The 22388-nt window shown below is 42.4% G+C and overlaps 1 protein-coding gene across 29 annotated transcripts in view; it reads left to right on the top strand.

The window, feature by feature from the left end:
- Nucleotides 1-22388, top strand: part of dlg2 (discs, large homolog 2 (Drosophila)) — a 358090-nt gene that overhangs the window by 126672 nt on the left and 209030 nt on the right. The window contains exon 1 of one of the 29 annotated variants that reach the window (XM_055877488.1): nucleotides 18867-19057. The exons of the other annotated variants lie outside the window; for them this stretch is intronic. Within the exon in view, the coding sequence (XP_055733463.1) occupies nucleotides 19028-19057 (30 nt within the window). The 5' untranslated portion in view covers nucleotides 18867-19027. Of the gene's footprint in view, nucleotides 1-18866; nucleotides 19058-22388 lie in introns of those variants that run through there. 29 annotated transcript variants of the gene reach the window in all.

Genomic DNA, 22388 nt, shown 5'->3' with positions numbered 1-22388 from the left:
TGGCTGGATGTCCTTTGGGTGGTGGACCATTCTTGATACACACAGGAAACTGTTGAGTGTGAAAAATCCAGCAGCGTTGCATTTCTTGACACAAACCGGTGCGCCTGGCACCTACTACTGTACCCCGTTCAAGGCACTTAAATCTTTTGTCTTGCCCATTCACTCCCTGAATGGCACACGTACACAATCCATGACTCAATTGTCTCAAGGCTTAAAAGTCCTTCTTTAACCTGTCTCCTCCCCTTCATCTACACTGATTTGAAGTGGATTTAACAAGTTACATCAATAAGGGATCAATAGGCTTCACCTGGATTCACCTGGTCAGTCTGTCATGGAAAGAGCAGGTGTTCTTAATGTTTTGTATACTCAGTGTGTCTATTCCTGCTACCAGTGTTCATTTTGAAACTCTTTTTTTAGATTTAGTCTAATCTTAGTCATTTTGACTAAAATAGCATTACGTTTTAGTCACATTTATATAATTTGAATAATGATGTAGTCTAGTTATTGTCAAAATGGTGAAATTAAAACAGTGGACCATTTTAGTAAACTATATGCCCTTTCATTTTAGTCACATTTTAGTCACATTACATTAGTATTGCCTCAATGACCTATAGTAAACATAAATCACTGACTTCCGTGTGCATACATAGCCTTGTCCTACCAACATATTTTTCTGTATAACATCCTATTCTCTTACAAACAGCAGAAATATGACAAACATATATAACAATATATAACAATTATCTGTCCATGTAAATTCCTAACTCAGTTTACATAGATATTGCACATTACATAAAACACAAGCAGCGAGAGATAGAGTAGCACAATCTCCAGATGGTGTCCGCAAAGTATTGGAGAAGTATACTGAGCGAAAATATAAACACACATGCAACAATTTCAAGGATTTTACTGAGTTGTGGTTCAAATAAAGATACCATAACCCCACCATCACCATGGGGCACAACGTTTACATTAGCAAACTGCTCGCCCACATTACGCCATACAAGTGATCTGCGGTTGTGAGGCCGGTTGGACTTACTGGCAAATTCTCTAAAATTACAATGGAGGTGGCATATGGTAGAGAAATAAACATTAAATTATCTGGCAACAGCTCTGGTGAACATTCCTGCAGTCAGCATGCCAATTGCACGCTCCCTCAAAACTTGAGACATCTGTGGCATTGTGTTGTGTGACAATACTGCACATTTTAGAGTGGCCTTTTATTGTCCCGAGCACAAGGAGCAACTGTGTAATGATCATGCTGTTTAATCAGATTCTTGAAATGCCACACCTGTCAGGTTGATTCATTATTTTGGCAAAGGAGAAATTCTCACTAACAGGGATGTAAAAAAAATTGTGCGAAATAACGTTTTTGTGCATATGGAGCATTTCTGGGATCTTTATTTCAGCTCATGAAACATGGGACCAAGACTTTACATGTTGCGTTTATCATTTTATTCAAGCGTGTTATGGATTGCACCTCCGTCACTCGGTCGCATCATTGCCGTTGTTATCAAAGTTCCACAGACGCTGCAGCCAAATTGATGTACAAAAGTAGAACAGGGGCTATTACCTTTGAACGGGAGCTAATGACTGTTTCGCTCAGTGATGTAATCGAGTCTAAACCTCGAGTCCGAATTGAGTCCCAAGTCCACTTTGCTCGAGTCCAAGTCTGAGTCACCAACGATCGAGTCATGAGTCCGTATGGCTGAAGTCCGAGTCCCCGTGCTCGAGTCCTGGTCTATGTGCTCAAGTTTTAATGTGGACTCAGTGATTCACTCAAAGTAAAGTTATTTACCCAATCAGATATAGTATAGTGGCGAGAGGGAATTAGTAAATAAATTGTTTGCTATCCATTTTTGTTTCTTTCTGTTCCACCAAATGTTTGCATATAGGCTACTAGTAATGTTAGCAGGGCCACGTTCAGTTGCAAAACGTTCTTAAACATTGCAGATAGAATTCCCATGAATAGAGCTGACGTTATTCCTCATTCAACATGTTAGTGGCATGTTTGTTGTACATACAGTGGCAAGAAAAAGTATGTGAACCATTTGGAATTACCTGGATTTCTGCATAAATTGGTCATCAAATTTGATCTGATCTTCATCTAAGTCACAACAATAGTCAAACATAGTGTGCTTAAACTAATAACACACAAATGATTGTATTTTTCTTGTCTATATTGAATACATAATTTAAACATTCACAGAGTAGGTTGGGAAAGTATGTGAACCCTTAGGCTAATGACTTCTCCAAAAGCTAATTGGAGTCAGCTAACCTGGAGTCCAATCAATGAGATGAGATTGGAGATGTTGGTTATAGCTGCCTTGCCCGATTTAAAAAACCATCACAAAATTTGAGTTTGCTATTCACAAGAAGCATTGCCTGATGTGAACCATGCCTCGAACAAAAGAGATCTCAGAAGACCTAAGATTAAGAATTGTTGACTTGCATAAAGCTGGAAAGGGTTACAAAAGTATCTCTAAAAGCCTTGATGTTCATCATTCCATGGTAAGACAAATTGTCTATAAATGGAGAAATTTCAGCACTGTTGCTAATCTCCCTACGAGTGGCCGTCCTACAAAGATGACTGCAAGAGCACAGTGCAGAATGCTCAATGAGGTTAATAAGAATCCTAGAGTGTCAGCTAAAGATTTACAGAAATCTCTGGAACATGCTAACATTTATGTTGACGAGTTTACGATACGTAAAACACTAAACAAGAATGGTGTTCATGGGAGGACACCACGGAAGAAGCCACTGCTGTCCAAAAAAAACATTGCTGCATGTTTGAAGTTTGCAAAAGTGCATCTGGATATTCCACAGCGCTACTGTCAAAAATATCTGTGGACAGATGAAACTACAGTTGAGTTGTTTGGAAGGAAAACAACACTATGTGTAGAGAAAAAAGGCACAACACACCAAGATCAACCTCATCCCAACTGTAAATTATGGTGGAGGGAGCATCATGGTTTGGGGCTGCTATGCTGCCTCAGGTCCTGGACAGCTCGCTATCATTGCCGAAAAATGAATTCCATTTTTTTTTAATACAAAATGAAGATTATCAAGATATTTTGATGGAGAATGTTAGGCTATCTGTCTGCCAATTGAGTTTCAACAGAAGTTGGGTGATGCAACAGGACAACGACCCAAAACACAGAAGTAAATTAACAACAGAATGACTTCAACAGAAGAAAATATGCCTTCTGGAGTGGCCCAGTCCTGACCTCAATCCGATTTGAGATACTGTGGCATGACCTCGAGAGCAGTTAACACCCAACATCCCAAGAATATTGCTGAACTGGAACAGTTTTGTAAAGAGGAATGGTCCAAAATTTCTCCTGACCATTGTGCAGGTCTGATCCGCAACAACAGAAAACTTTTGGTAGAGGTTATTGCTGCCAAAGGAGGGTCAACCAGTTATTAAATCCAAGGGTTCACATACCTTTTCCACCCTGCACTGTGAATGTTTACACGGTGTGTTCAATAAAGACATGAACATTTATAATTGTTTGTGTGTTATTATTTTAAGCAGACTGTGTTTGTCTATTGTTGTGACCTAGATGAAGATCAGATCAAATTTATTGACCAATTTATGCAAAAATCCAGGTATTTCTGAAGGTTTTGCATACTTTTTCTTGCCACTGTAGCATATTTATATCTGAACCTTCCTAAATGTTGGGTCCTGCTGAATGCACTGAATGGTTGTTAGCTATAGCTAGCTAATGAGGTAACATGGCTGAACAAGGTGTATCCTAAACAAATGGTTAACGGTCCTGTCCGCAAGTAGCCTAGTTTTAGAACGGCCCGCATAATGCTTTATTTATGTAGAATGCGGTCCGCCAATGCACTATAGGGGAAAAAATTGCGGTGTCATGGGTCATATCTTTTGGACAGTAATGGCTAAGAATCAATACATTGTTTTCTGAGGCTACACAACCTTCTGAGGCTACGAAATGCAGTGGGGAATGTGCGAGGGTTGAGTGAGACTACAAATTCAAAAACATTTCTATACTCAAGGGAGAGAAACTATACTTTTGTTTTACTATTAAACTTAATGCTAATAGTACAAATTTAGTAAAGCAACTTGTTTCTTAACCAGGCAAAGGGTATCTAATCAGAAGGCTGGTGGTGACTGGTTAGCTATAGGGAAGCAAGAGAGTCGCCTGCAGGATGTGTATAATTGGAGGCGGAGCCGGAAGGGAGCCTGTCTGCAGCTGTCTGCCCACATCGCTTGCTCCCCCGCAGCTCACCAGCTGGTGAAAGTTAGGTTGTGTGAGCCTGGTGTGGCCCGTCCTTCCCCCTGCTGAACAGAACGGCGCTGCGCATCTGTGCTGCTAATATTTATTGTGCTTTTCACTGAAAAACTCTCCATCTCTCCCAAAACTCTTGTGCAGTCCACTTAGTCAGATTTTATTCAGAGATAATTTTGTCTAGTCTTGTTTCAGTCAACTTAACTGAAAAATCATTTTTGTTTAGTTATAGTTTTTTTCTGGGTCTACTTACTCAGTTATAGTCTAATCAATTGCCATTGAAAAATAGGTGTTTGACTAATATTTGAGTAATTTTGTACTTTTACCCCTCCCCCTCCCCAGTTTTGTGATATCCAATTGGTAGTTACAGTCGGACTCAGGAGAGGCGAAGGTAGAGAGCCAGCCATACGTCCTCTGAAACACGACACTGCTGAGCCGCACTGCTTCTTGACACATTGCTTGCTTAACCTGGAAGCCAGCCGCTTGTAGGCATCCGGCCCACCACATGGAGCCGCTAGAGCGCGATGGGACAAGGAAATTCCGGCCGGCCAAACCCTACCCTAACCCGGACATTGCTGGGCCAATTGTGCGCCGCATCATGAGTCACAGCCTGGGATCGAACCCGGGTCTGTAGTGACGCCTCAAGTGCCTTACATGCAGACCACACTGCTCCCGTTGCAAAATAAATGTAAACATACATGTTATTCAATTATTGCATCCACACTGTTTGCGCGCGCCAACGAGCGTCTGCATTGCCAAGCGCTAAAATAGAAGTCAGTTCTACTTGTGACGCTGAACGCGGTGCAAGTCCTGCCTCTCCCATCTCCTCATTGGTTATACCCACGTGGGTGATTGAAAGAGGAACTGAGTTTGGTCGGTCATGGTGGTAACTATGAAAGTTAGATGCCAATTGCCATATAAAGTCCAAAGAAGGAAAAACCTGTAAGGAGGAGAGATGACTAGAAACGATTTGGTTGACCGTTTTATGTGTGGATTAATCGTCGGAGTAGAGGACCTTGTGCATTTCAGGTAAAATAACAACTCAACGTTTATATCCCAGGACAAATTAGCCAGCAACTGCAAGCTAGCTGGCTAAATTGCCATAAATGTTTAATGCTTTTCAACCTGTCCCCAAATTAATAGAATTGGTTCAGAGTTTGTTTTGATATTTCAACCTGCCTGTCGTGATCGCGTTTTGTGTGGGGGGACGAAATCAATTTGCGCACGATGACGCACGTGCGCGGCGTTAGACTGCTGCGCCACTCGGAAGGCCAGTCACTCTTTTTGTTGACGAAATTAACACTGCTTGCTACCAGACACTTTTCAGCCCAGTTTACATGTATGCCTACTAAAAGTCACTTTATGTCTATAAACCCACATCAGAATTTTACTGTACTCTTTTACACCTGTTGTATCATGTGCACATGGTGAACACACTTTCAAACTTGATAAGGAAAAAACAATAATAAAAAAACAGACACATTATTCAGTAAAAACAGTCCTAGAGGCACCAATTCCTTAAATGTTTAAGTACCTTGGAGATCATTCCACACAAGGTGCAACATTTTTTTCAAGCATATCTGCCCAACTCAGTGGAGATCTTAAGGAAACTACAGAGTTACCCATCCCTGAGACCGGGTCTGGTATCTCGTACATCTTTTAGTTAACAATGACGTAAGATACGGAGGAAGTTTATGATGGAGGGATTTATAAACAAAAAGAGTGCAATACCTACGAGTACTTCAAAGAGGGCCAGCCTACTTTCTGATACAGAATGCAGTGATGTGTACTGAACCGATCGCCTGTAACAAGGCGTAGTGCGCTATGATGAACTGCGTCCAATGGCTCTTGATGAATCTTGCATAAGGTGAGCACACTCCGTCATAAGAAGCAGACTTTCCTTCTTCTTCTCCTTCCGCAATCTCTACACAGACAGCTCACATATAGAGTACGCTCTCTCTCACTCCCCTCTCCTTTCTCCCTCTCTCTTTTACTCGCTTACTCTCGGCAGCTGAATCCCGCCTGCCTGTCAGCTACAGTGTTAGATGTAGCATTGCCTCCTTCCCCACTATTTGTCTATGTAAAAAGTCGCTCAAGCAAGGAATCAATACGGTAGCACACGACACTAAAGCAGCATAGACCTCGCTCAGTGATGTAACGTTTCTCTGATCTGATGTTTTGGTGCTCTCTCTCGCCTTTGTTTTCCCTTCCTAAAAGAAGCTCAGCCGTCACATCGTCAGCCTTATGCTCCTTGTGCACTGCAATGCTTTTTGCATGTTACTGTGCACTGGGAAAAAATGCTTCTAAGGTAAGGAATCCATGTTTCCCACTCTCACGTGTGTGTGTGTGTAAGAGAGTGAGGGAGAGCGAAAAAAGGGAGGTTGCAAAAGTATTGGAAGACGTGCAGCCAGCTGCACAGGTGGTTGTGATTTTTTTCCCCCGCCTCTTACCAATTGTGATGTTACCAATTGAATGTTACCATGTAGGCTGCAGTCTTTCATGAATTGAAGAGGGAGACTACCGTTGTATCACCAAGCTTTTTCTTATTCGGAAACTGCTGAGAAACGCTCTCCCTGATGCCCTCTGACAGCTTCAATACAAAGCATAATAGTGCATAATATAATTTCTAATGAGGCTAGAGTTTTTGTTCTCAGCCACAAAAGGAGCTTTCCACCTCTTTCCCCCTTGCCTTGCTTGCCTTCCCTCAGCTCCCAGTGCCTGGTGCATACACATATATGTTATTTCAATTTGTGCCTGTTTGTCATGGTTAGCTGAGCGCAGTGAACTCTTTTGAGGGTCTGAGTCTTTGTTTCCATATATTAGAGGGGTCAAAAAAAAAAGTGGCCACAGTTCAGGTCTGGAGATTTCTCTGTCATGGGGAAAGTGTCTCCCTCTTACCCACCGCTTCTGGCAAAGAATCCCTAGACAGATATTTGCCGTAAGCACAGGGTCCAGTTTCTTTGGGGTATTGTCCTTGCCATTGTTTGTTCGGAAGCTCTAATAAATTATTGCTTAATTTGAATGAATGCTGAGATTATTATTGAAACAAAAATAGTTTCACGCTTGATGTCCAGCAACTACACTTATTTTGCAACACTGTTCCAGACAGTCAAATTCAGAGCAGTTACGGGAATGGATCAGTGGGTGGGATGGTAATTGTGGGTAATGTATGCATACCGATGATTCAAACAGCAATGTCTCTGTACCTGGACTACACAGATGATAACTAAAGGCACACGGATGAATTACTGATGGATCGGTCCCATCCCTCTAGAGTCAAGTTCCTAGTTGTGCTGAGCACTTGCAAGGGGCATTGCCAATGCATATACTTTTACGATGGCGACATCTCCTGCCATCTCTAGGTAAAGCCTCGACTTTGAAGGTAGAGCTTAACATACCGCAGGAATGGTCATAGATGACTCATCACATTATGTAGTTGTCGTTTATTTGTCCCCCTACTATAGCTGATTATAACAGCATGCAACTCTTTACATGTTATATGCCACATTCACAGGGCAGGGCTATGTCTTTTTAATCATTCATGAATACATTTGTACTACATACTACGCTTAGTACATAATACTTCTATTTGAAATAGTTGTTTTTGGCTGTGTATCTGAAAATACTAAAATACACTGAAAATAAGTATTTCAAATACAAGTACTTAAATACACATGTATTTGAATGCAAGTCTGCTACGCATGCTGGACTATACTTTGTGGAAGTAACTTCACCTTGGATTAGTAATTCCAATAACTATGCAGGCATGAGGCATGTTGTACAGACTTGAATATTGAACCTCACATTAATTCACGTTTTTGATAACAAGGCTATTTATTGGTCAAGTTCACTGACTGGTACTTTCAGATGGACATTTTGCCAATGCAAAATGTGGCACAGCTGTCGAAATAGACTGTACCATTTCATGTTGAATGCATCAGCATAGTTGTGCATCACTATAAAGATGAATATTATGACACCTTTCATGGATATAGCCAAATAAAAGGTTTTGAAATAAATAGAGTATCAGGTGATTCATACAAGTTGCTTATTAGATTTGTTAAAGAATAGTGACCTATGGTGCTCTCTCAACATCCGCATATTATAGGTTCTAAAAAATAAAAGCCAACTTATGCTTGATCTGGTGGTTGTCGGAGGCTCCGTATGGAGGGTGTGACGCAATTGCGGAGCCATCGTAGGCACGCAGAGGTCAAATTGAGCTCTGCACCGCATCGCTGTGCGCCTCCCAAATGTTGTGTAGCTACGTATAGCTCGGCATTGACATGATTGGTTGATGGTAGGTGGGGGCGGGAGGTCCTATATAAACACAAACTCACTTCCTTGACAACGTCCTTCACAACAGCTCTGCTCAACAGCCCTGAGCTGATCCGGAGCAAGAAGTATGAATGCCCTGACTTCTGCAGAGGCCGTATCACTGTAAATGCTGCACGTCCAGTGCAGATCTCGGATCGACTATGCAGCTTCTTTTATTCGTGTTGCGCTGTTGGCGGTAGGGGCATTTGAATCAGAAGCCCTAAGCACTGATTAAGCAAAGTGTTCTCATTTTGAACCATTTCATTTGTCTGAAAATAAACTCTGCCTGCCCGGCCGACCAGGAGATCTGTGTCTAAATCGAGTTTGCATACTGTGCTGGCCAATCGGATAGCTTAAATTACCATTCCTACAGCTTCCGCGACCCTGGCCACAGGAAAGTTTGATACTAGCCTATGTGAGGTTTCATAGCTTTTAAAACCATGACCAGACAGAAACTGTCAAAGAATATAGCAACGTTTTTATTCAGCACTGTCAACACTGTTTTTATTTAACACTATTACAAAACATAAAACGCGCTTCTCCCTACTCCACTTGCGCTGCAATGAATGAGTAGCCAACCCCACGTGTATCAATAGTCCTACCTTTTTATTATTAGCAGCAGATTGTTGTGTCTATTTTAATATTGAGGAATATTTCACTTTCTCTGGTCATAGGAACAACATGAATTTGTGCATGATGCAGATGCGGTGCGACTCGAGTTCCGGCATCAGGTGGAAGACAGTGTCTCCTCTCTCTGGTCAGTCTGACTGGTGGAGAGGAAGGAGTGAGAAAGCAGTACCGCTGAGACTAATGCCGTGTTTAAAACAACTAGGAACTCTGGAAATCTCGGACTTCAGTACGTTCAAGACAACGGGGAACTCAAGGAAAAAACGAGATCCGACAGGGAAAAATCTTTTTAACGGTCATCCAACTCGGAATTCCGAGTTTCCGACCTGTAAATCACTGACGGGATGATTGGAACTGGTTTTCTTTCTGAGTTTCCAGTTGTCTTGAAAGCACAATGACCATCAGGTGCAGGTACCATCAGTCCAGTAAAATGAAAAAGCAAGTGATTTGCAAGTTATTTACATTTATGCTCAGCTCTTGCAAGTGCTACACCAGCTGATCTATTTTGTTATCAAAGATCAAGTTTTGAAATATAAAATGGTCTGAGAATATCAATTTCGGCAGGCCAGGCATATAGCTAATATACTGTGATAATGTATTAGGCCTACTGCACAAAACTCATTCCTACAGAACTGATTTTATTAGGTTAATGTTAAAAAAATGTAAGACATGTTTAAAAAAATTCTGAGCGGTAGATCTCGGCTTGCTTTTTGACTGCGAAAAATGACCTTGACTCAGAAAAGGTTGGTGAACACTGATATACAGGCTAAAATGGATTGAGCAGGGAGAAAAATACTGATGCTAGTGAAGTGAACAGTGATGCCACTGTGAATATTGGGGAGGACAAGCTGCTGCTGCAGTGTTGTGTGTGTGTGCCTGTGTGTGTGTTTGAGTGTGAGTACGGTGCCGGTTTGTGTGTATTGACTACACATTTATCATCTATAGTGTGTTAGTAGTAGGTTTGATTTTTGTTCTCTGTTTGTGTGTGTGTGTGTGTGGCTGCTTTGGTGAGTGTTTTTTTTGCGCCTTCTAGCTGGCACAATTCCACGTGTGTGTGTAAACCTTTCCAAAAATATATCATGCAATAATTGGTTCATTGGCATTCATTATTATTTTAATAATGGATCAGAAAACATGGAGCTGTGCATTATTATACTGAAACATGAGGTGATGGCGGTGGAGGAATAGCACGACAATGGGAATCAGGCTCTCGTCACGGTATGTGTTCGTTGTGTATTGCTTATGCCTTCCCATACCATAACCCCACTGCCACCATGGCACTCTATTCACAATGTTGACGTCAGCAAATGGCTCACCCACACAACACCATACACGTGGTCTGCGGTTGTGAGGCCGGGTTGGACGTACTGCCAAATTCTCTAAATGATTTTGGAGGTGGCTTATGGTAGAGAAATTAACATTAAATTTTCTGGCAACAGCTCTGGTCAATTGTATGCTGCCTCAACTTGAGACGTCTGTGGCATTGTGTTGTGTGACAATACTGCACATTTTAGTGGCCTTTTATTGTCCTCAGCACAAGGTGCACCTTTGTAATGTTCATGCTGTTTAATCAGCTTCTTGATATGCCACACCTTTAGGTGGATGGATTATCTTGGCAAAGGAGAAATCCTCACTAACAGGGATGTAAACAAATTTGGGCACAAATTTTGTGCATATTAAAAAAATATGGGAATATTTTATTTCAGCTCATGAAACATGGGACCAACACTTTACATGTTCCATTTATATTTTTGTTCAGTGTAGTATGAACCCAACTGCCATAGTGACACCCTGCCGGGTGCCCTTGACCAGGCAAGATGAGCTATTATAACTATGAACACAGCCAACCACCTGCAATATACATGCACCGCTGGGTGACCTTGCTGAGCAAGATGAGCTGTCGTCTTGGTACATGAGAATATTCTACCTATGAACCACCGGCAAAATACATGCACCGCCAGGTGTCAGCCACTCACCTAAGGTAACAGGGTTATATACTGTATGAGATGCAATGCAGAAAAGAAGCAACATAGATACTGGATTATAGGGCTGACGCAATCACGATCATATTAGCAATTACAGCCGGAACTCATGTAGGCTCCACACCCTCAGAGTGAAACATCGTAGGCAGCAGAGGATTATGACCCATAATCTTGAGGGTCAAGTCGGGACTGATGAGAAGCAGTGCTGATGCAGGAGTGGGCAGCCCATAGCTCAGACCTGGCCCACAACGCTTACAAAGGAATCAGAACCGTGAGGAGTTCCAGGATCTTTTCATTGGTTGCCAGCATCAGTGTTGAACAGGGGTTAGCCAGGTGTCGCCCGTGCTCAGCATGCAGGTAGTGTAACATGAAAGAGAGGGATAAGGCAGTGTTAGTTCTTGTTAATGATGACTGACATTCCATTGCTAATTCCTCATCGCTGAGTGTATAAGTACTGTAACATGCGAGAGTCCATAAAACAATATAATTTGATAGTCACGCAAGATTTAAGGGATGGAAAATTAGTGCATCTCAGACTTAAGAACCCATAAAAGCCATCAAACAGACTGCCTCTAGCAAAGGTTCATGTAAATCCAACACCATAGCCTTAAGTGAACGTGTGCTACTGAGAGAGGAGAGATACTCCTAATATGCATGTTGGTTGCTTTCCCTAGTACATAAAGAGTAGGCGACAGATGGATTCCTGAGCAAACTACACGCCGAAGGGTCCTGACAGCTGAGATTAACTGAACCCCTGCTATCGGACCATGAAACGAAAGGCCGCCTTTGCCTACCTGAAATTTGGAAATCGAAAATGCATACGTGGTTATAAAACGGAAGACATCGTACAGAGAGAAGAGCAGACGAGGAATGCTACAGAGCGTGCTGCTCAGACATGACGTACCATCACATAGCATAAACAACAGAGTATACTGACAACCCCCCCCCCCCAAAACCGCAACTAAAACCATAACTACATGTCACCACCTGTGCTATCCAAAGCCTAATGTCACTACATATACTGCTCAGCAGCAGCTGAACATCTGCAGCGTGCACAGAGAGAGTGACATGATCATTTAAAACCTAGACCTACAATATAGTCTACCTGAGCGGAAGTTTATGTCTTAACAGTATATGCCAGTAAGCCATGGCAGAAGATACAGTGCCTTCAGAAAGTTTTCAGACCCCACATTTTGTTAGGTTCCAGCCTTATTCTAAAATTGATTAAATATTTTTTCCCCCTCATCTATCTGCACACAATACCCATAATGACAAAGCAGAAACATGTTTTTAGAAATACGTAAGTATTCAGACCCTTTACTCAGTACTTTGTTGAAGCACCTTTGACAGCGATTACGTCCTCAAGTCTTCCTGGGTATGACGCTACAAGCTTGGCACATCTGTATTTGGGGAGTTTCTCCCATTATTTTCTGCAGATCCTCTCAAGCTCGGTCAGGTTGGATGGGGAGCGTTTCTGCACAACTATTTTCAGGTCTCTCCAGAGCTGTTTGATCGGGTTCAAGTCTGGGCTCTGGCTGGGCCACTCAAGGACATTCAAAGACTCTTCCCGAAGCCACTCCTGCGTTGTCTTGGCTGTGTGCTTAGGGTCGTTATCCTGTTGGAAGGTGAACCTTCACCCCAGTCTGAGGTCCCGAGCGCTCTGGAGACGGTTTTTATCAAGAATATCTCTGTACTTTGCTCCGTTCATCTTTTCCTCGATCCTGAATAGTCTCCTAGTTCCTGCAGCTGAAAAACATCCCCACAGCATGATGCTGCCACCACCATGCTTCACCGTAGAGATGGTGCCAGGTTTCATCCAGACGACACTTGGCATTCAGTCCAAGGAGTTCAATCTTGGTTTCATCACACCAGATAATCTTGTTTCTCATGGCCTTAGAGTCTGTAGGTGGCTTTTGGCAAACTCCAAGCGGGATGTCATGTGCCTTTTACTGAGGAGTGGCTTCCGTCTGGCCACTCTACCATAAAGGCCTGATTCGGTGGTTGTCCTTCTGGAAGGTTCTCCCATCTCCACAGAGGAGCTCTGTAAGATTGACCATCGGGTTATTGGTCACCTCCCTGACCAAGGCCCTTCTCCCCCGATTGCTCAGTTTGGCCAGGCGGCCAGCTCTAGGAAGAGTCTTGGTGAGTCCAAACTTCTTCCATTTAAGAATGATGGAGGCCATTGTGTTCTTGGGGACCTTCAATGCTGCAATGTTTTTGCACCCTTCCCCACATCTGTGCCTCGACACAATCATGTCTCGTGTCTCTACGGTCAATTCCTTCGACCTCATGGCTTGGTTCTTGCTCCGACATGCACTGTCAACTGTGGGACCTTATATAGACAGGTGTGTCATGTCCAATCAATTGAATTTACCACAGGTGGACTCCAATCAAGTTGTAGAAACATCTCAAGGATGATCAATGTAAACATGATGCACCTGAGCTCAATTTCGAGTCTCATAGCAAGGGTCTGAATACTTATGTAAATAAGGTATTTATGTTTTTTATTTTTAATACATTGCAAAAAAATCTAAATACCTGTTTTCATTTTGTAATTATGGGTATTGTGTGTTTTTTTTACAATTTAATCAGTTTTAGAATAAGGCTGTAACATAACAAAATGTGTAAAAAGTTAATGGGTCTGAAAACTTTCCGAAGGCACTGTGGATGACCTGATAACATATCAAATCAAATGTTATTGATCACATGAACATATGTTGCAGATGTTATTGCGGGTGTAGCGAAATGCTTGTTTTCCTAGCTGTGCAGTAATATCTAACAATTCACAACAATACACACAAGCCTAAAAGTAAAATAATGGAATAAAGAAATATATAAATATGAGGTATAGCAATGTTGGAGAGTCATTGACTAAAATACAGTAGAATAGAATACAGTATATACAGTGGGGCAAAAAAGTATTTAGTCAGCCACCAATTGTGCAAGTTCTCCCACTTAAAAAGATGAGAGAGGCCTGTAATTTTCATCAAAGGTACACTTCAACTATGACAGACAAAATGAGAAAACAAAATCCAGAAAATCACATTGTAGGATTTTTTATGAATTCATTTGCAAATTATGGTGGAAAATAAGTATATAAATAATGTAAGAAATAATACATTTTAAAAATACTGCAAAGTTTCCTAAGAGCTAGAAGCATGAAAGCCTTCTCTGTCGGTGTCATCTTTCTGTCGGAGTCATCTGTAGCGCCTTATGGTCAGATGCCGAGCAGTTGCCAGACCAGTATGTGATCATCTCCTTTGTCTTGCTCATGTTGAGGGAGAGGTTGTTGTCCTGGCACCACACTGCCTGGTCTCTGACCTCCTCCCTATAGGCTGTTTAATTGTTGTCGGTGATCAGACCTACCACCGTTGTGGTCAGCAAAATGAATGATGTTGTTGGAGTTGTGCTTGGCCACACAGTCATGGGTGAACAGGAAGTACAGGAGGAGACTAAGCACGCATCCGTGATGGGTCCCCGTGTTAAGGATCCGTGTGGCAGATGTGTTGTTGCCTACTCTTACCACCTGTTGGTGGCCCGTCAGGAAGTCCAGGATCCAGTTGCAGAGATAGGTGTTTAGTCCTAGGGTCCTCAGCTTAGTGATGAGCTTTGTCGGCGCTATGGTGTTGAACTCTGAGCTGTAGTCAATGAAGAGCATTCTCACATAGGTGTTCCTTTTGTCCAGGTGGGAAAGGGCAGTGTGGAGTGTGATTGAGATTGCGTCATCTGTGGATCTGTTGGGGCAGTATGCGAATTGGAGAAAGTCTAGGGTTTCCATGATGATGATGTTGATGTGAGCCAAGACCAGCCTTTCAAAGCACTTCATGACTACCGCCGTGAGTGCTACGGTGGCGGTAGTCATTTTGGCAGGTTACCTTACACTGTTTCCCATGCTTGTTCAATGAACCATAAACAATTAATGAACATGAACCTGTGGAACGGTCGTTAAGACACTAACAGCTTACAGACAGTAGGCAATTAAGGTCACAGTTATGAAAACTTAGGACACTAAAGAGGCCTTTCTACTGACTCTGAAAAACACCGAAAGAAAGATGCCCAGGGTCCCTGCTCATCTGTGTGAGTGTGCCTTAGGCATGCTGCAAGGAGGCATGAGGTCTGCAGATGTGGCCATGGCAATAAATTGCAATGTCCGTACCGTGAGACACCTAAGACAGTGCTACAGGAAGACAGGACAGACACCTCGCAGTGGCAGACCATGTGTAACAACACCTGCACAGGATCGGTACATCCGAACATCACACCTGCGGGACAGGTACAGGATGGCAACAACTGCCCAAGTTACACCAGGAACACACAATCCCTCCATCAGTGCTCAGACATTCCACAATAGGCTGAGAGAAGCTGGACTGAGGGCTTGTAGGCCTGTTGTAAGGCAGGTCCTACCTAGACATCACTGGCAACAACGTTGCCTATGGGCACAAACCCACCGTCGCTGGACCAGACAGGACTGGTAAAAAGTGCTCTTCACTGACGAGTTGTGGTTTTGTCTCACCAGGGGTGATGGTCGAATTCGTGTTTATTGTTGAAGGAATGAGCATTACACCGAGGCATGTACTCTGGAGCGGGATCGATTGGGAGGGGGAGGGTCCGTCATGGTCTGAGGCAGTGTGTCACAGCATCATCGGACTGAGCTTGTTGTCATTGCAGTCAATCTCAATGCTGTGTGTTACAGGGAAGACATCCTCCTCCCTCATGTGGTACCCTTCCTGGAGGCTCATCCTGACATGACCCTCCAGCATGACAATACCACCAGCCATACTGCTTGTTCTGTGTGATTTCCTGCAAGTCAGGAATGTCAGTGTTCTGCCATGGCCAGCGAAGAGCCCGGATCTCAATCCCATTGAGCATCTGGGACCTATTGGATCGGAGGGTGAGGGCTAGGGCCATTCCCCCCAGAAATGTCTGGGAACTTGCAGGTGCCTTGTTGGAAGTGTGGGTAACATCTCACAGCAAGAACTGGCAAATATGGTGCAGTCCATGAGGAGGAGATGCACTGCAGTACTTAATGCAGCTGGTGGCCACACCAGATACTGACTGTTACTTTTGATTTTGACCCCCCCTTTGTTCAGGGACAGATTATTCCATTTTTGTTAGTCACATGTCTGTGGAACTGGTTCAGTTTATTTCTCAGTTGTTGAATCTTGTTATGTTCATACAAATATTTACAGATGTTAAGTTTGCTGAAAATAATTGCAGTTGACAGTAAGAGGACTTTTCTTTTTTTGCTGAGTTTATATATGATTAGGAAGGTTAAAAAAATATGTAAAACATCACAGCACAGTTGAAACATATATGGCACATAGAAACCAAACGAGGGTGGTCTATGGTGATAGGTGGGATGAGCTGAGAGTGGCTGAGAGGTGGGCTTAAGAGTTTATGTTTAGTAATGTATTATTGTTATGTGACTGCTTTATATAAAAGTACCATGTATGTATATGTAGCAGAAAAGCTGTAAACATTTTTTAAAGGTATTTGTCCTCTGAAGAGGGGGGGTGGTGGAGAGGTTAATTAAAAAAACAATATATATATATAGGAAAATAGAACAAGTATTCAGATCCCTTGACTTTTTCCTCATTTTGTTAGGTTACAGACTTATTATAACATTTATAAAATTGTTTTTTTTCTCATTAATCTACACACTATATCTCATAATGACAAAGCACATTAATGCACTTTACAAGGGGTGTAGAGCCTTACTGGCATATATAAGCAGGGTGTGAGTTTCAAGTTTAGGGAAGATAATTTTCACCATAAAAATGCACTTTTATAATAAAAGCATTACATGCATAATTGCATTTGCGGTCACTTTTGATAATAATGTTTTCCGCTAATTGGACATTCGCACTTATAGCCTACTACAATGTGTGTATTGTTGTACTTATAATGTGAAGAAATAGCCTAATAGTTTATCAACATTTTAAGGTAAATGTTCTGATCTGTTGCATCATTCACATTGCATAAAAACGTTATTTTTTTGATGCTAGTGGTTATATTAATGTCCCAGACTGTTTGTAATATATATTTCTGGCACAGAATAGAATAGGTCAACTTTTGTACTATGGGGGATAGTATATTGACATTGGCTAGTGCTTTTGCGGTTTGTTAGTTCTACTCATCTTGTTGTCTGACAAAGTAAATGTGGACAGTTCATCTAATATCTTCAATATGCACCTTGGAATTGGATAAGGACGCACACAGTTGCGTCCCCGATGTGTCGGTCTTCACTTGTAGCCTGTGAGAAAGACCTGATCTCGTGACGGAGAGTGGTGTGAGTGAGAGATGCTTTGGATTGCGCAGCACTCTGGGAAAAGGACACAATGCAGCACTCCGGGCCGCAAAAGGCATTGATTTTTTTAGAGTGCATTACGGCCACAAAGCCACCGTGAAATTTGAGGCATTATCAACTGCTTGTCAAATTGTGTCATGAGAGACTATTGGAGTGTGTACAGCCTGCGCAAAAAGCCTGTGCCTTTTTTCAAATCATCATCAGTGTCATCATGCAGCCTTACAATGTATTAAAAATCTAAACATGTAGCCAATGTTTGTAGAACAACTAAAGTTACATTAATAACTCTAAATTAACACAGAATAGCCACATGTGCACACTCCCTCAAATTGTTTGAAGAAAATATTTATATTTTATTCAGCTTTGTACAATTATATTCTACTATAAAATTATATTAAATAATGCCACGGAATTCTAAGCAAATCTTGTCTGCTAAATGAACTAGTGTAGCTCACAACCATGTGGCATAGCCACACCAGGACCTAACATAAGGACAACTCAGAATATGCTATTATTTTCTTCTGAGGTAGACTACATTTTCTTCATATCATGCTGCTTTTGACCTGTCTAAAATAAACAGTGGATTTATTGTGAAAGTGTAGGATATATTACATGGATATATTAGACTTTTTAAAATGGTGTGGAAGCCAGCAGATGCTAAATGTGTTTATGTTAATTAACGGTCAATTCCAGTGAGACCGACAGTTATTTGCTTGACAATCACCAGCTGACAAAATGTTGCGACCGCCACAGCCCTACCCTGGGTTAGATATCAATCTGATCAACCCAATCAGAAACTCCATTGGTTGGTTGACCATGCTTGTACAGCTCTCCTCAAAGTATGTGATTCTCTGGACAAAAACAACAACCGACATGCATGTACATCTCCTTCACATCAAATCTGAGGAACATGGAATGTGTTCCAACGCAGGTCATCCTTACTTCCTCATGCGCCACATTCCTTTCTGTTATCAAACAATACATTTCCCCATCTCTGCATGTGCTCCTCTTTTTGCTCCCTTACCGGCATGTGGTGCAGCAGCTAAATGTGCCTGGGCTACAACATGGCCCCTGTAGCCTCTTAGTTCCTTCTTGGCTAGGCTCCCTCCCTGTACTGGGTGTGTGGGGAGGGGGGACTCTTTGCCGCAGAGTGGTAGGTGCAGCGATGGGGAAGCAATTCTTAGCTGTCCCACATCCCGGCAGCATTGCTGGCACGCAAGCGCACACACACACACACACACACACACACACACACACACACACACACACACACACACACACACACACACACACACACACACACACACACACACACACACACACACACACACACACACACACACACACACACACACACACACACACACACACACACACACACACAGACACAAAATGAGCAGCAGCCAGTCTAAGAGCTGCCAGAGTGGGAAGTAGCAGTAGCTTCAGAAGAGCTCCTTCCAGTCGTGCAGTATCAGAGTGAGTGAGTGAATCCTTCCAGTGCTCCTGAAACTCAGACAGCGAGCATACGCACTCCATACACGGGCATGCAGGAGAAGAAGAAAAAAAGCTTGGAGGTAAGAAAACACTCAATAAATTACGAGGAGGTATTTAAACTTCAGTGCTAAGTTAGGGAGCTGGCAGTGTTAAAGTGATAAAATAATGAGCCTGTCTTACTACGGTTTTAGTAGTGTGTGTGTGTGTCGGCTGTGTATTTGCTGCCTTCTCAACCAGCAGGCTTAAAACTGAGGAGACATGCAGACTGAACTCTCTAGAAAACAACTGCAGCAAAGTGTCTCTGGCTTACCTCCTCTCTCCCTCCCTCTATATCTATCTTCCTCCCCCTCCACACACATACATGCGAACAAACAACAACATATTTAAAGGGAAGGGGAATGTGTATTTACGGCTGACATGTCGGAGCGGGGGCTTGAGGTCCAGGGAGATTGTTCAAGATTGACATCGAAATTATCCATGTCCTGAGGATGTCAGGCAATGCCTTCAAAACAGGCCACTTGGGGCAGCAGTGAGTGCTATTAGCATCAAGTATGAATGGATCAGAAGGTTGAGTGTTTGTTCCCAGTCGTGGACACTGGTTTTAACCTTATCCCAAACCTTAACCCATACTATCCGGAATGTGTGCTAAACTTTTAAAATTTGACGTTTGGCTAAATGGAACGATACAGCTCCCGAGTGGCGCGGTGCTCTAAGGCACTGCATCTCAGTGCTAGAGGCGTCATTACACACCGTGGTTCGATTCCAGGCTGTATCACAAACGGGCGTGATTGGGAGTCCCATAGGGCGGCGCCCAGCGTCGTTAGGGTTTGGCCAGGGTAGGCTGTCATTGTAAATAAGAATTTGTTTTTAACCTTTCTAGGACACGTTCCGCTAGCGGAACCCCTCCACAACATTCCGCTGTAAAGGCAGCGCGGGAAATTCATTATTTTTTTGTTGAAATATGTCACTTTCACACATTAACAAGTCCAATACAGCAAATGAAAGATAAAAATCTTGTTAATCTACCCATCGTGTCTGATTAAAAAAATATGCTTTACAGCGAAACACAACATATGATTATGTTAGATCACCACCAAGTCCAAAAAACACACAGCCATTTTCCCAGCCAAAGATAGTAGTCACAAAAAGTAGAAATAGAGATATAATTAATCACTAACCTTTGATGATCTTCATCAGATGACACCCATAGGACATCCTGTTACACAATACATGTATGTTTTGTTCGATAATGTGCATATTTATATCCAAAAATCTCAGTTTACATTGGCGCCATGTTCAGAAATGCCTCCAAAATATCCGGAGAAATTGCAGAGAGCCACATCAAATAACAGAAATACTCATCATAAACTTTGATGAAAGATACATGTTTTACATTGAATTAAAGATACACTTGTTCTTAATGCAACCGCTGTGTCAGATTTCAAAAAAACTTTACGGAAAAAGCAAACCATGCAATAATCTGAGACGGCTCTCAGATAGAAACAACATTTCTCCGCCATGTTGGAGTCAACAGAAATACGAAATGACATGATAAATATTCCCTTTTATGATCTTCATCAGAATGCACTCCCAGGAATCCTAGTTCCACAATAAATTGTTGTTTTGTTCGATAATGTCCATTATTTATGTCCAAGTAGCTACTTTTGTTAGCACGTTTAGTACACATATCCAAACGCTCGTGCAGATCCACAAACTTCAAAAAGTTATATTACAGGTCGAATAAACTTGTCAAACTAAGTATAGAATCAATCTTTAGGATGTTGTTATCATAAATATTCAATAACGTTCCATCCGGAGATTTCCTTTGTGTCTATAGAAGTATTGGAGCGCAAGTCGATATCATGTGAAATGCGCGTGACCAGGACCTGGCTCTCTGCCAGACCACTGACTCAAACAGCTCCCATCCGGCTCAACATCACAGTAGAAGCTTCATTCGACGTTCTACAGACTGTTGACATCTAGTGGAAGCCGTAGGAAGTGCAAACAGATCAATATCCCACTGGGATTGCAATAGGCGATGAGTTGAAAATCGACCAGCCTCAGAATTCCCACTTCCTGTTTGGATTTTTTCTCAGGTTTTTGCCTGCCATATGAGTTATGTTATACTCACAGACATCATTCAAACAGTTTTAGAAACTTCAGAGTGTTTTCTATCCAATAGTAATAATAATATGCATATATTAGCATCTGGGACAGAGTAGGAGGCAGTTCACTCTGGGCACGCTATTCATCCAAAGTGAAAATGCTGCCCTCTATCCCTAAAAAGTTATCTGACTTCCCTAGTTAAATAAGTACAAAAATGAAAAAGAAAAAAAAGAGCAGCAGGAGCAACTAAAACACTTAGGAATTTGGTGTTTGGAGCAACTTCTAAAGAGAACGTGGACAAACATCTAATTCTGCAGTTAGACTGTGAGAGCCTCATGTGTGGTCAGATTGCACCCCATATCCCCCCCCCCCAGCAGCAGAAGCGTTCATGTTTGTTTTGGCTTGGAGAGATGGACCACTGCTCTATACAGTCCTTCCACCCATAGTGACTTGCATGTTTGAGAGAGCGATAGAGAGAGTCTTGCAATAAAGTGACATGTGGCAAGATGAAATTAGTTTGCTTTGTGTTTTGAAGAGTGAGAAAAAGAGAGTGGAAATTATATTTGGTGAAGAGGCATTTCAGCAACTCTTGGAGGACAGTGGAAGTTTATAAAACTGTTTCTTTATTAACAGTAAAACCGTGACATCATATTTGGGACATAAACGGAGAGAAAGAGACACATTCCCGGAGAAAGAAGGTGGCTTGAGAGAGAGAGTGTTGACTCTTTTTCGGCCCTGCTCCCTCTTCTTCGAGCCCATCCAAGTGGCCTTAGCTTATTCATGTCTCTCTGTTTTGCTCCTTCTTTCTCCTCCCCCTGTATCGCTCCCTTTCTCTCGTCCAGAATGCAGCCATTGTTTGGGGAAGCCCTCTCATGTTTGGGCCTGGTGCGGGGTAACGGGATGGAGGCAGGGAGAGAGGGGTGGGAGGTGGAGAGGTGGAGAGGTAGTTCCTTTTTCATGGGCTAAGGGGGAGATAAGTAAACATGGGCCGTTAACAGATGGGAGGCCTGGCACTCACCCAGTGACTGACCCACCTTGCTCTCTCTCTAGCCTTAACCGCTATCCTCATGAGCCCAGAATCTACCCGAATGCAATTCAGAATCTATGCGATAGGAGGGTGCAGGATTTCACTCAACCATCCCTCAAAATGCATCATCATCACACGTTGTGCTCTATCTAGAAAACTTGACTGCTGACACGGACAATTTAAAAAAAATTACCTGTGGACTAATGAACAAAATACTAAAATATAGTTTTTGATTGAACAATCCATTTAAAGGTAAACTCAGCAATATGACATCATCA

The sequence above is a fragment of the Salvelinus fontinalis genome, chromosome 2 (assembly GCF_029448725.1).
Source record: "Salvelinus fontinalis isolate EN_2023a chromosome 2, ASM2944872v1, whole genome shotgun sequence".
Classification (NCBI taxonomy): domain Eukaryota; kingdom Metazoa; phylum Chordata; class Actinopteri; order Salmoniformes; family Salmonidae; genus Salvelinus; species Salvelinus fontinalis.
Note: the sequence above shows the minus strand (reverse complement) of the source record. Positions and strands in the feature narration are given on the sequence as shown.